Source organism: Pseudorca crassidens, chromosome 1, assembly GCF_039906515.1.
Source record: "Pseudorca crassidens isolate mPseCra1 chromosome 1, mPseCra1.hap1, whole genome shotgun sequence".
NCBI classification, from domain to species: Eukaryota; Metazoa; Chordata; class Mammalia; order Artiodactyla; family Delphinidae; genus Pseudorca; species Pseudorca crassidens.
Window position 1 is genome coordinate 55054800 of NC_090296.1, and position 13115 is coordinate 55067914.

The following is a 13115-nucleotide window of genomic DNA, read 5'->3' on the forward strand; positions in this document are numbered from 1 at the left end:
GACTTAGTTTTTTTCTATTTCAATTTTCATTTCCCTCAGTTAAGTATTATATCTAAAATATTGTGTTCTATAAATTATAATAGAATGAAAGCAAGCGTAACACTTTTTAATAAGAGTTTGTAACATGGAATATATAGAAACTAGGAGCTTGTCTTCCAATATAGTTAGCACCAGTAAGATTTGTGCAGCAGTGTACAAAAGTTAGTCATGCTAGAGTCCCCCCAAAGATCTAATAACTGATTAGTTGGACTTAGGAAAAAAATGTTGAAAGATTGGGCATGGTTTTTCAGGTTTAATAGACTACAACAAAATAGAAGGCATCTACTAGATATGTACACTTACATGTTTGTATTTTAAGCATTAGAGTAGGTTATTAAGTGGAGAGAATACTATCTTCTTCCTAAATAGTTATCTAGAATGATTTTGATAAAATTCCTTCAGCTCAGTAATTCTCCTTGATTTAGTAGTATCCCTTCAGAAGGTTATTTTTTTATTGAGTTGAATTGCTTGTTCTTTAACTGTTTTTGGTCTTCGATAGTGCTTTTGCATCTCTTCCAAAGCACAAACCTGGTTTCTGGTCAGAGGTGGCTATGGCTGTAGGTTCTCGATCTGCTCATGAATGCCAGAGGAAATACATGGAAGATCCCCGAGGAAAAAGATCTCAGAAACATGTCACCAAGAAAAAGCCAGTCAACCCCAAAGGTAACCTTTGTAGGAAATAGTTTTTTCCTAGTTCTTAGTATCGATTTCTTTTTTTGAATTTTATTTTATTTATTTTTTTATACAGCATGTTCTTATTAGTCATCCATTTTATACACATCAGTGTATACATGTCAATCCCAATCTCCCAATTCATCACACCACCACCCCCACCCGACACTGCTTTCCCACCTTGGTATCCATACGTTTGTTCTCTACATCTGTGCGTCAATTTCTGCCCTGCTAACCGGTTCATCTGTACCATTTTTCTAGGTTACACATACATGTGTTAATATGCGATATTTGTTTTTCTCTTTCTGACTTACTTCACTCTGTATGACAGTCTGTAGATTCATCCACGTCTCTACAAATGACCCAATTTCATTCCTTTTTATGGCTGAGTAATATTCCGTTGTATATATGTACCACATCTTCATTAATCATTTGTCTGTCAAGGGGCATTTAGGTTGCTTCCATGACCTGGCTATTGTAAATAGTGCTGCAGTGAACATTGGGATGCATGTGTCTTTTTGAATTATGGTTTCCTCTGGGTAACCCAGTAGTGGGATTGCTGGGTCATGTGGTAATTCTATTTTTAGTTTTTTTTAGTTTTTTAAGGAACCTCCATACTGTTCTCCGTAGTGGCTGTGTCAATTTTCATTCCCACCAACAGTGCAAGAGGGTTCCCATTTCTCCACACCCTTTCCAGCATTTGTTTGTAGATTTTCTGATGATGACCATTTTAACTGGTGTGAGGTAATAACTCATTGTAGTTTTGATTTGCATTTCTCTAATAATTAGTGATGTTGAGGAGCTTTTCATGTGCTTCTTGGCCATCTGTATGTCTTCTTTGGAGAAATGTCTATTTAGGTCTTCTGCCCATTTTTGGATTGGGTTGTTTCTTTAATATTGAGCTGCATGAGCTGTTTATATATTTTGGTGATTAATCCTTTGTCTGTTGATTCGTTTGCAAATATATTTCCCATTCTGAGGGTTCTCTTTTCGTCTTGTTTGTAGTTTCCTTTACTTTGCAAAAGCTTTTAAGTTTCATTAGGTCCCATTTGTTTATTTTTGTTTTTATTTCCATTACTCTAAGAGGTGGATCAAAAACATAACAAACACAGCAACATAAATCTTGCTGTGATTTATGTCAGAGAGTGTTCTTCCTATGTTTTCCTCTAAGAGTTTTATAGCGTCTAGTCTTATATTTACTTCTCTAATCTATTTTGAGTTTATTTTTATGTATGGTGTTAGGTAGTGTTCTAATTTCATTCTTTTACATGTAGCTGTCCAGTTTTCCCAGCACCACTTATTGAAGAGGCTGTCTTTTCTCCATTGTATATCCTTTGCCTCCTTTGTCATAGACTAGTTGACCATAGGTGCGTGGGTTTATCTCTGTGCTTTCTATCCTGTTCCATTGATCTACATTTCTGTTTTTGTGCCCCTACCATATTGTCTTGATTACTGTAGCTTTGTAGTATAGTCTGAAGTCAGGGAGTTTGATTCCTCCAGCTCTGTTTTTTCCCCTCAAGACTGCTTTGGCTATTGGGGGTCTTGTGCCTCCATACAAATTTTAAGATTTTTTTGTTGTAGTTCTGTGAAAAATGCCATTGGTAATTTGATAGGCATTGCATTGAATCTGTAGATTGCTTTGGGTAGTTAAGTCATTTTCACAATATTGATTCTTCCAATCCAAGAACATGCTATATCTCTCCATCTGTTTGTATCATCTTTAATTTATTTCATCGGTGTCTTATACTTTTCTGCATACAGGTCTTTTGTCTCCCTAACTAGGTTTATTCCTCGGTATTTTATTCTTTTTGTTGCAGTGGTAAATGGGAGTGTTTCCTTAATTTCTCTTTCAGATTTTTCATCATTAGTGTACGGGAATGCAAGAGATTTCTGTGTATTAATTTTGTATCCTGCAACTTTACGAAATTCATTGATTAGCTCTAGTAGTTTTCTGGTGGCATCTTTAGGATTCTCTATGTATAGGATCATGTCATCTGCAAACAGTGACAGTTTTACTTCTTCTTTTCCAATTTGTATTCCTTTTATTTCTTTTTCTTCTCTGTTGGCCGTGGCTAGGACTTCCAAAACTATGTTGAATAATAGCAGCAAGAGTGGACATCCTTGTCTTGTTCCCTGATCTTAGAGGAAATGCTTTCAGTTTTTCACCATTGAGAATGATGTTTGCTGTGGGTTTGTCATATATGGCCTTTATTATGTTGAGGTAGGTTCCCTCTATGCCCACTTTCTGGAGAGTTTTTATCATAAATTGGTGTTGAATTTTGTCAAAAGCTTTTTTTCTGCATCTATTGAGATGATCATATGGTTTTTATTCTTCAATTTGTTAATATGGTGTATCACATTGATTTGCGTATATTGAAGAATCCTAGCATCCCTGGGATAAATCCCACTTGATCATGGTGTATGATCCTTTTAATGTGTTGTTGGATCCTGTTTGCTAGTATTTTGTTGAGGACTTTTGCATTTATATTCATCAGTGATATTGGTCTGTAATTTTCTTATTTTGTAGTATCTTTGTCTGGTTTTGGTATCAGGGTGATGGTGGCCTCATAGAATGAGTTTGGGAGTGTTCCTCCCTCTGCAATTTTTTGGAAGAGTCTGAGAAGGATGGGTGTTAGCTCTTCCCTAAATGTTTGATAGAATTCACCTGTGAAGCCATCTGGTCCTGGACTTCTGTTTGTTGGAAGATTTTTAATCACAGTTTCAATTTCATTACTTGTGATTGGTCTGTTCATATTTTGTTTCTTCCTGGTTTAGTCTTAGAAGGTTATACCTTTCTAAGAATTTGTCCATTTCTTCCAGGTGGTCCATTTTATTGACATAGAGTTGCTTGTAGTAGTCTCTTAGGATGCTTTATATTTCTGCAGTGTCTGTTGTAACTTCTCCTTTTTCATTTCTAATTTTATTGATTTGAGTCCTCTCCTTTTTCTTGATGAGTCCGGCTAATGGTTTATCAATTTTGTTTATCTTCTCAAAGAACCAGCTTTTAGTTTTATTGATCTTTGTTGTTTTCTTTGTTTCTATTTCATTTATTTCTGCTCTGATCTTTATGATTTCTTTCTTTCTGCTAACTTTGGGTTTTGTTTGTTCTTCTTTCTCTAGTTCCTTTAGGTGTAAGGTTAGATTGTTTGAGATTTTTCTTGTTTCTTCAGGTAGGCTTGTATAGCTATAAACTTCCCTCTTAGAACTGCTTTTGCTGCATCCCATAGGTTTTGGATCATCGTGTTTTCATTATCATTTGTCTCTAGGTATTTTTTGATTTCCTCTTCGATTTCTTCAGTGATCTCTTGGTTATTTAGTAACATACTGTTTAGCCTCATCATGTGTTTGTGTTTTTTACGTTTTTTTCCCTGTAATTGATTTCTAATCTCGTAGCATTGTGGTCAGAAAAGATGCTTGATATGAGTTAAATTTTCTTAAATTTACTGAGGCTTGATTTGTGACCCAAAATGTGATCTATCCTGGAGAATGTTCCGTGCGCACTTGAGAAGAAAGTGTAACCTGCTTTTGGATGGAATGTCCTATAAATGTCAATTAAATCTGTCTGGTCTATTGTGTTTTAAAGTTTGTATTTCCTTATGAATTTTCTGTTTGGATGATCTGTCCATTGGTGTAAGTGAGGTGTTAACGTCCCCCACTATTATTGTGTTACTGTCGATTTCCTCTTTGAAAGCTGTTAGCAGTTGCCTTATGTATTGAGGTGCTCCTATGTTGGGTGCATATATATTTATAATTGTTATATCTTCTTCTTGGATTGATTCCTTGATCATTATGTAGTGTACTTCCTTGTCTCTTGTAACATTCTTTATTTTAAAGTCTGTTTTATCTGATATGAGTATTGCTACTTCAGCTTTCTTTTGATTTCCATTTGCATGGAATATCTTTTTCCATCCCCTCACTTTCAGTCTGAATGTGTCCCTTCGTCTGAAGTGGGTCTCTTGTAGACAGCATATATATGGGTCTTGTTTTTGTATCCATTCAGCAAGCCTGTGTCTTTTGGTTGGAGCATTTAATGCATTCACGTTTAAGGTAATTATTGATATGTATGTTCCTTTTACCATTTTCTTAATTGTTTGGGTTTGTTTTTTTAGATCCTTTTCTTCTCTTGTGTTGCCTGCCTAGAGAAGTTCCTTTAGCATTTGTTGTAGAGCTGGTTTGGTGGTGCTGAATTCTCTTAGCTTTGGCTTGTCTGTAAAGCTTTTGATTTCTCCATCAAATCTGAATGAGATCCTTGCCCGGTAGAGTAATCTTGGTTGTAGGTTCTTCCCTTTCATCACTTTAAGTATATCATGCCACTCCCTTCTGGCTTGTAGAGTTTCTGCTGAGAAATCAGCTGTTAACCTTATGGGAGTTCCCTTGTATGTTATTTGTAGTTTTTCCCTTGCTGTATTCAATTCTTCATTAATTTTTGCCAATTTGATTACTTTGTGTCTCGGCGTGTTTCTCCTTGGGTTTATCCTGTATGGGACTCTCTCCACTTCCTGGACTTGGGTGGCTATTTCCTTTCCCATGTTAGGGAAGTTTTCGACTATAATCTCTTCAAATATTTTCTTGGGTCCTCTCTTTCTCTCTCTTCCTTCTGGGATCCCTATAATTCCAATGTTGTTGCGTTTATTGTTGTCCCACAGGTCTCTTAGGCTGTCTTCATTTTTCCTCATGTTTTTTTCTTTATTCTGTTCCATGACAGTGAATTCCACCATTCTGTCTACCAGGTCACTTATCCGTTCTTCTGCCTCAGTTATTCTGCTCTTGATTCCTTTTAGTGTATTTTTCATTTCAGTTATTGTGTTGTTCATCTCTGTTTGTTTGTTCTTTAATTCTTCTAGATCTTTGTTAAACATTTCTTGCGTCTTCTACATCTTTGCCTCCATTCTTTTTCCGAGGTCCTGGATCATCTTCACTATCGTTTTTCTGAATTCTTTTTCTGGAAGGTTGCCTATCTCCACTTCATTTAGTTGTTTTTCTAAGGTTTTATCTTGTTCCTTCATCTGGTACATAGCCCTCTGCCTTTTCATCTTGTCTATCTGTGAATGTGGTTTTTGTTCCACAGGCTGCAGGATTGTAGTTCTTCTTGCTTCTCCTGTCTGCCCTCTGGTGGATGAGGCTATCTAAAAGGCTTATGCAAGTTTCCTGATCAGTATCAATTTCTGATCACTCATTAGATGTATTTTCTATTTATCCATGTGTTTTATTATAGGTATTTTTTGTTGTTTTTAAAATTTCAAAGCTAGGAAGAACTCCAAGGATCATCTGTTTAATTTTTAAGTCTGACCTAGCTACTTACTTACATCAATAGTTGCCTTAGCAGCCTTGTGCTTTGAGTTTGTTCTAGGAAATCTGCAGTTGGATCCAGAGATTTCAATAACTGGATTATTGTTCTAAGGGTCTAAGTTAATTTGAGGCCACTTGGGTAGGGCCCCCTAGTAATTCATAAGAAAACTCAGAATAAATTTAGTTTTTATAGTCCCTAGTTGTACACACTCCTGGCCAGTGTTTCTGCCAGAGAAGTCCTATACCAGGCTTTAGGGAATATTCAGTATCCCTGTCTTAATTCAATAAGGTTTATATTTTAGCAAAATCAATAAGTTAGATAGTCAGCGAGAGAAGTGTGAGAGGTAACCTTTCTCACAGGTAAAGAACCTTTTCAACCTCATGCTACCTAATCCTAATGTAATTTCTTCCTGAGTAGTCTTGTAATCTAATCACATTGCGCAGATCCCAGTGTAGAAAGAATCATTTGTTATATTAGAGGCTTGGAAATATTAACAACAGAGACTGAGTTTATTTAATGTAAATACACAATTCAGAATTTGCAAAGGCTGTTCACTTTATAGAGCAGTTAGTATAAATGACTAAATCCTTATCAAAATGTTTTGCTGACTCTTAAGGCAAGATCAGTGATTCTGATAAGAAGCAAACTATTAAGATAACTGCCAAAGTGGGAACTCTTAAAAGGAAGCAGCAGATGAGGGATTTTCTGGAACAGTTGCCAAAAGATGACCATGATGATTTTTTCAGTACAACACCTTTGCAGCATCAAAGAGTACTGGTAAGCATCTTAAATGTATGAAATCATTGTTTTCTTTATACTGACTTTTATATCTTTCATTTTATGTATGGTTAGTGTTCATCCCTAATATGTAGGCCAAGGATTGATAGCCCTCACTGATATGCCAAAGTATAGTATAGTAAAATATAGTATAGTATAAGAAGCATTCTGATGCCATTCTCATCAGTGGCCAGAGTCTCCCCTTCAGTGGGGTTCAGAAGTAATGGTTGTAGAACCAAATAGAAAATCCAGAGATAGACCAAACATATATATTTAAAATTCATATGCAGTGAGGCAAACTTAAAAAGGGGGGGTGATAAGAAAAGATTATTACCTACTGCATAGTAAATTGGGAGGAGGGATTAAGTGACAGCATAAGATTGACAGATTTGAATGTATACAAGAATTTTTGTAGTATGAAAAATCACAAAACTAAAAACTTCAGTGACTGGGATAAAATATTTGCAACAGATAAAGACAATAATATGTATAATATGAAGAACTCATTCAGATGTTACTGGAATAATAAAAAGTATCAAGCTCACAGGAAAAAAGTAGGCAAGAAAAATTTAAAAGGCTGAATGAACACTTAGGGGCATTTTAACTAGCTATCAAAGGAAAACAAAGTAAATTATATACCTTCTAAATTACAGAATCTTTTAAAAAAATAAGTTAAAATATTCACTAACAAAAAGCAGTAGGCATGTTGATATAGTCATATGTCAGTGTATACATAATTGAATCTTATCTTTTGGAAAGCATTATGGCAGTATATGAGAGCCATAAAGATTATATCTATTCATGGGAGTTTATCCTAAGAAATTCAAAAGAAGGCAAAAATCTTCACAAAGATACTCCTTGTACATTTATCTTCACAGCAAAAAGCTGAAAACAATCTGTATATCCAGTAAGGATGTACTTCATAAACACAGTTAAATATAGTGCAAATATTAAGTGCAAATCTGAGACTTTGTAGACTCTAAATATAAAATGTTAAGAATATTAAGATTAAAGTAATGCAGAAATGGATGTATATAGACAACTGGACTATTAAGCATAAAAACTGAGATTTGTTTTAGTGAGCTACACTTAAGGGTAATTTTTTCATCTACCCATTTCACAATGTTGTTAAATCATCTCCAATTTTAAAAGGCTACACAGTGCTTTAAGAATTTAGTAATAACATCATTATCTGAGCTCTCTTTTTGCCTACACAGGTTATGAAGGAAGGTATTTTAAGGGAGCCATCTGAGAATCTTACTGTGTTCTTTGCACAAAAACCATGGTCCTTTAGGCATTGTACCCTTTATATTATTCCCCCATCATTTCAGGTTCTATATTTGTTTTGACCTAAATGCAACAGTAGCAACATTTTGAAAGCAATAGAAATAGAAAGCAGTGAATTAGTTCATTTTCTGTGGCAGAAGTCCACTGTTCCTAAGGTTTTAATATAAAGGTAAGTAAAATCTTAATTAAGGATTGAATTGCTGTTTATTGGAAATATATGCACACAAAAAGTTTAATACTGCTTGACTGTCTATTTAGTACCAAGCATAATAGTAAATCAATTACAGTTTTGTTTTGTTCTGTCTACACAGAGGTCAGCATACTTGGTGCATAGGCCAAATCTGGCATATCACCTTTTTTTGTAAACAATATTTTATTGTAACACAGACATGTTAGCTATGGCTGCTTTCCTGCTTCAACAGCAGAGCTGAGTAGTTGGAATAGAGACTGTATGGACCACAAAACCCTAAAATACTTTCTGTCTGACTCTTTACAGAAAACATTTGCTGACCCTAGTCTACACAGCGCTAGAAATGTGTGTCCATTATCTCTGTTTTACACAACAGAAACTAGGTTTTTTAGAGGCCAAGGCTCTGTTCGCTACCTACTAATATTTTTAGTTACTCAGTTGTGAAATTATAAGACAGAAAACAACTTATCATCTCCCCAAAAAAACAATTTGTGATAATGAGGAATTCCGTTTTTAGGAGTGCCTGTCAGTAATATATATTTGCTTTCTAGTTACCAAGTTTCCGGGACAGTCAAGAAGAGGATGATATTCTGCCAAATATGGACAGAAATCCAACAACTCCATCATCGGTTATCTTTCCACTGGCAAAAACTCCTCAGTGTCAGCATGTCAGTCCTGGCATGCTAGCCTCTATAAATAGGTAAGTATTTGTGCATATGATACTGTAATTCTCTGCATCAACTTTTAATATTCCATGAGTTGAAGAGAGTAGATGTCAGTAATGAAAGGAGTCATCATTATTTTTAAAAAATCATGAAAGAATAGTTCCTAGAAGTCAAGAATGGACAGTTTCCACAAGGAGGGATGTTATTCAATGGTGTCAGTACACAAGTGACACTTTACGTTAGATTCTAGATGGGTCAAAGTTTTGCCTGTAAAGAATTAAACTATAAAATATACCTTAAAAACACCTTAGAGAATTATTTTATAACCTCAGAAGAAGCAGAAGCCACTAACAAAAAGTATGATAAAGTCAACCATACAGAAAATAAAACATTTTACCTGGTACCAACCACCATAAACAATCAAAAGACAAATGACAGTCTGAGAAAAGAATTTGTGGAACTCATCACAGGAAGAAGGCTAATTTCTCTGTTATAACACTCCTACAAATAAACAAGAAAAGGAAAGCCATTCTCATGCATTACTAGTGAGAAGGTAAATTAGTTCAGTCTCTGCAGGCAGTAATTTGTTGGTATCTATCAAAATTATAAATGCATATGCTCTGACTTAGCAGTCCTACTTCGAGAATTGTGAATGTACAACTAATTCATTGCAATATTGTTTATAATGACAAAAGACTGGAAACAAATGTCCATCAATTAGGGACTAATCAAATAAATTCTGATATATTATGTAGCCATAGACATTAATGAAGAAATTCTTTATGTACTTACGGTAAAATGTCCAAGATATATTAAATGCAAAAAGTTAGATGTGGTTAATTATGTGTTACAATTTGTGTAAATCGGGACTGCGTGTGTGTATATACTTGTGATTGCTTTTATGTGATTAAATATAAAACAACTGCTTTTATGTGATTTAAATATATTGCTTTTATGTGATTAAAATCACATAATTACTTTTATGTGATTAAATATCTCTGAAGGGATACATAAGCAACTGAAAACATTGGTGATTCTTAGGGAGAAGAACTAAGATAGCTTGGGACAAATAAGAGGAATACTTTTTTGAATTTCACACGATTTGAATATAAGCATTATTTTTTAATATAAATAAATAAAATTAAGAAAACATATGGGTGGCCAACAGTCATATAACACAGAGAAAAAAATGGAAAATGGTAAAAATGAGGCCTGAAAATAGGCTATTCATTTGGCAATTAAGCAGGCCAGTGCTGATCTTAAGAGCAATTTCCATGGGGTGTGAGAGATAGAAGCCAGATGATCATGACTGAAAAAAAAAAAAAGCACTTAGTACTCTCATGAAGCTTAGTGAAATTTTAATTTGCATTTATTCAGCAAAAACATAATTTTTCCCTAGCAATCCACAAATTATTTTTACTTTTAATTTAGTATTTAGTGCAGGTGAAAGTATATTGAGCATATAATTTTTTTAATTTTTTAAATTTATTTAAGTATAGTTGATTTACAATGTTAATTTCTACTGTACAGCAAAGTGATTCAGTTATACATATATATATTCTTTTTCACATTCTTTTCCATTATGGTTTATCACAGGATATTGAATATAGTTCCCGGTGCTATACAGTAGGACTCTGTTGTTTATCCATTCTATATATAATAGTTTGCATCTGCTAATCCCAAACTCCCAATCCATCTCTCCTGCACCCCCTCTCCCCTTTGGCAACCACAAGTCTGTTTTCTATGTCTGTGAGTCTGTTTCTGTTTGGTAGATAGGTTCATTTGTGTCATATTTTAGATTCCACATATAAGTGATATCATATGGTATTTGTCTTTCTCTTTCTGACTTAACTCCACTCTGTATGACAGTCTCTAGGTCCATCCATATTTCTGCAGATGGCATTATTTCATTCTTTTTCATGGCTGAGTAGTGTTCCATTTTGTATATGTACCATATCTTCTTTATCATTCATCTGTCGATGGACATTTAGGTTACTTCCATGTCTTGGCTATTGTGAATAATACTGCAATGAACACAGGGGTGCATGTTATCTTTCTGAATTATAGTTTTGTCTGGATATATGCCCAGGAGTGGGATTGCTGGATCATATGGCAACTCTATTTTTAGTTTCTTGAGGAACCTCCATACTGTTCTCCATAGTGGCTGCACCAGTTTACATTCCCACCAACAGTGCAAGAGGGTTCCCTTTTCTCCAAACCCTCTCTAGCGTTTATTGTTTGTAGATTTTTTGATGATGGCCATTCTGACTGGTGTGAGGTGATACCTCACTGTAGTTTTGATTTGCATTTCTCTAATAATTAGTGATGTTGAGCATCTTTTCATATGTTTGTTGGCCATCTGTATGTCTTACTTGGAGAAATGTCTATTTAGGTCTTCTGCCCATTTTTCGATTGGGTTGTTTGTTTTTTTGTGGTTGAGTTGTATGAGCTGTTTGTATATTTTGGAAATTAAGCCCTTGTTGGTCACATCATTTGCAAATATTTTCTCCCAGTCTGTAGGCTGTCTTTTCGTTTTGTTTATGGTTCCCTTTGCTCTACAAAAGCTTGTAAGTTTGATTAAGTCCCATTTATTTATTTTTGGCCTTTATTTCTGTTGTTTTGGGAGACTGATCTAAGAAAACATTGGTATCATTTATGTCAGAATGTTTTTGCCTATGTTCTCTTCTAGGAGTTTTATGGTGTCATGTCTTATATTTAAGAGTTTAAGCCATATCGAGTTTACTTTTGTGTATGGTGTGAGGGTGTGTTCTAACTTCATTGATTTACATGTAGCTGTCCAACTTTCTCAACACCACTTGCTGAAGAGACTTTTTTCCATTGTATATTCTTGCCTCCTTTGTTGAAGATTAGTTGACCAGAGGTGTGTGGGTTTATTTCTGGGAAGCATATAATTTGGGACACAGTTTTTGGTAAGCACTTTGGCCAAATTATTAGCTTTAAAATAGTCATCCCTTTGGCCCTTGAATTTTATTTCTGAGGAAATATGAGGTTTGGGCAGGTATGTATGCACATTTGTATGAACAGAGATGTTCACCGCAAAACAATACTGAAAATTTGGAAATGACCTAAATGTCCAACAGTAAGGAAAGTCAAGAAATGAGGATTTGTTGGACTTCCCTGGTGGCGCAGTGGTTAAGAATCTTCCTGCCAATGCAGGGGACACGGGTTCGAGCCCTGACCCGGGAAGATCCCACATGCCGTGGAGCAACTAAGCCTGTGTGCCACAACTACTGAGCCCATGCTCTAGAGCCCGCGAGCTGCAACTACTAAAGCCTGCGCACCTACAGCCCCTGCTCCACAACAGGAGAAGCCACCGCAATGAGAAGCCCGTGCACCCCAACAAAAAGGACCCCGCCCACCACAACTAGAGAAAGCCCACATGCATCAACGAAGACCCAACGCAGCCAAAAATAAAAAAATAAATTTTAAAAATAAAGAAATTAGGATTTGTCCATATAATAGAATAATATATAACAATTTAAAATGATGCCTTCAAGAATTTTTAATGACATAATGTTCAGTGGATAATTTTTAAAAGCTAAGAAATAAAACTACATACAGTATGATCCCAGTTTACATAACATGTATTCATAAGAGAAAGGAAATTTCTTGACCAAAAATATCACCAGCCATTATCTCTATATTGTAGAATTACACTGATACAGGTTGTCACATTATTTTTTTATATGTATCACTTTTACAATTAAGGAAAATGGCTTTTTTTTTCTTATAGAGCATATGGTGGGCTCATTTATATCAAGAATATATTTCCTAAAACTTCTTTATTTTTAAAATATGAGTTTCCTAGACCTCTTCAATCTCTTGACTTCACCAACTCTAGCAGTTAGTTTCCTTCTCATAACAATATTAAGTAACAAAACAGTTTTTTTTTATTAATCTCCAAGTCTCTGGTTTGTTCAGGACAACAGACCCATGAGATGCTGATCCTGAACCACTGGCTAGGCTTATTCACCTGCTATGCAGCAGAGTTTGTGGTTCACATTAATATCTTAATATGTCACACATTTACACACTTCTACACGTCATACCTTTAAGGTTGCTCCCAAATAGTCATAAAGGAAAGGATAGTCAATCATATAGGATCTTGAAGCCAAAAGAGAGAATTAGAATTGGTGTTCAGCTGGATTTACTGTCATAAGTAATTGTTGGGGAA

At 35.0% G+C, this 13115-nt stretch overlaps 1 protein-coding gene across 2 annotated transcripts in view; it reads left to right on the forward strand.

The window, feature by feature from the left end:
- Nucleotides 1-13115, forward strand: part of MIS18BP1 (MIS18 binding protein 1) — a 61029-nt gene that overhangs the window by 41243 nt on the left and 6671 nt on the right. For both annotated transcript variants that reach the window (XM_067736952.1, XM_067736963.1), the window contains exons 10-12: nt 539-702; nt 6618-6778; nt 8807-8955. In XM_067736952.1, coding sequence (XP_067593053.1) covers nt 539-702; nt 6618-6778; nt 8807-8955 — 474 coding nt within the window. The remainder of the gene's footprint in view (nt 1-538; nt 703-6617; nt 6779-8806; nt 8956-13115) is intronic.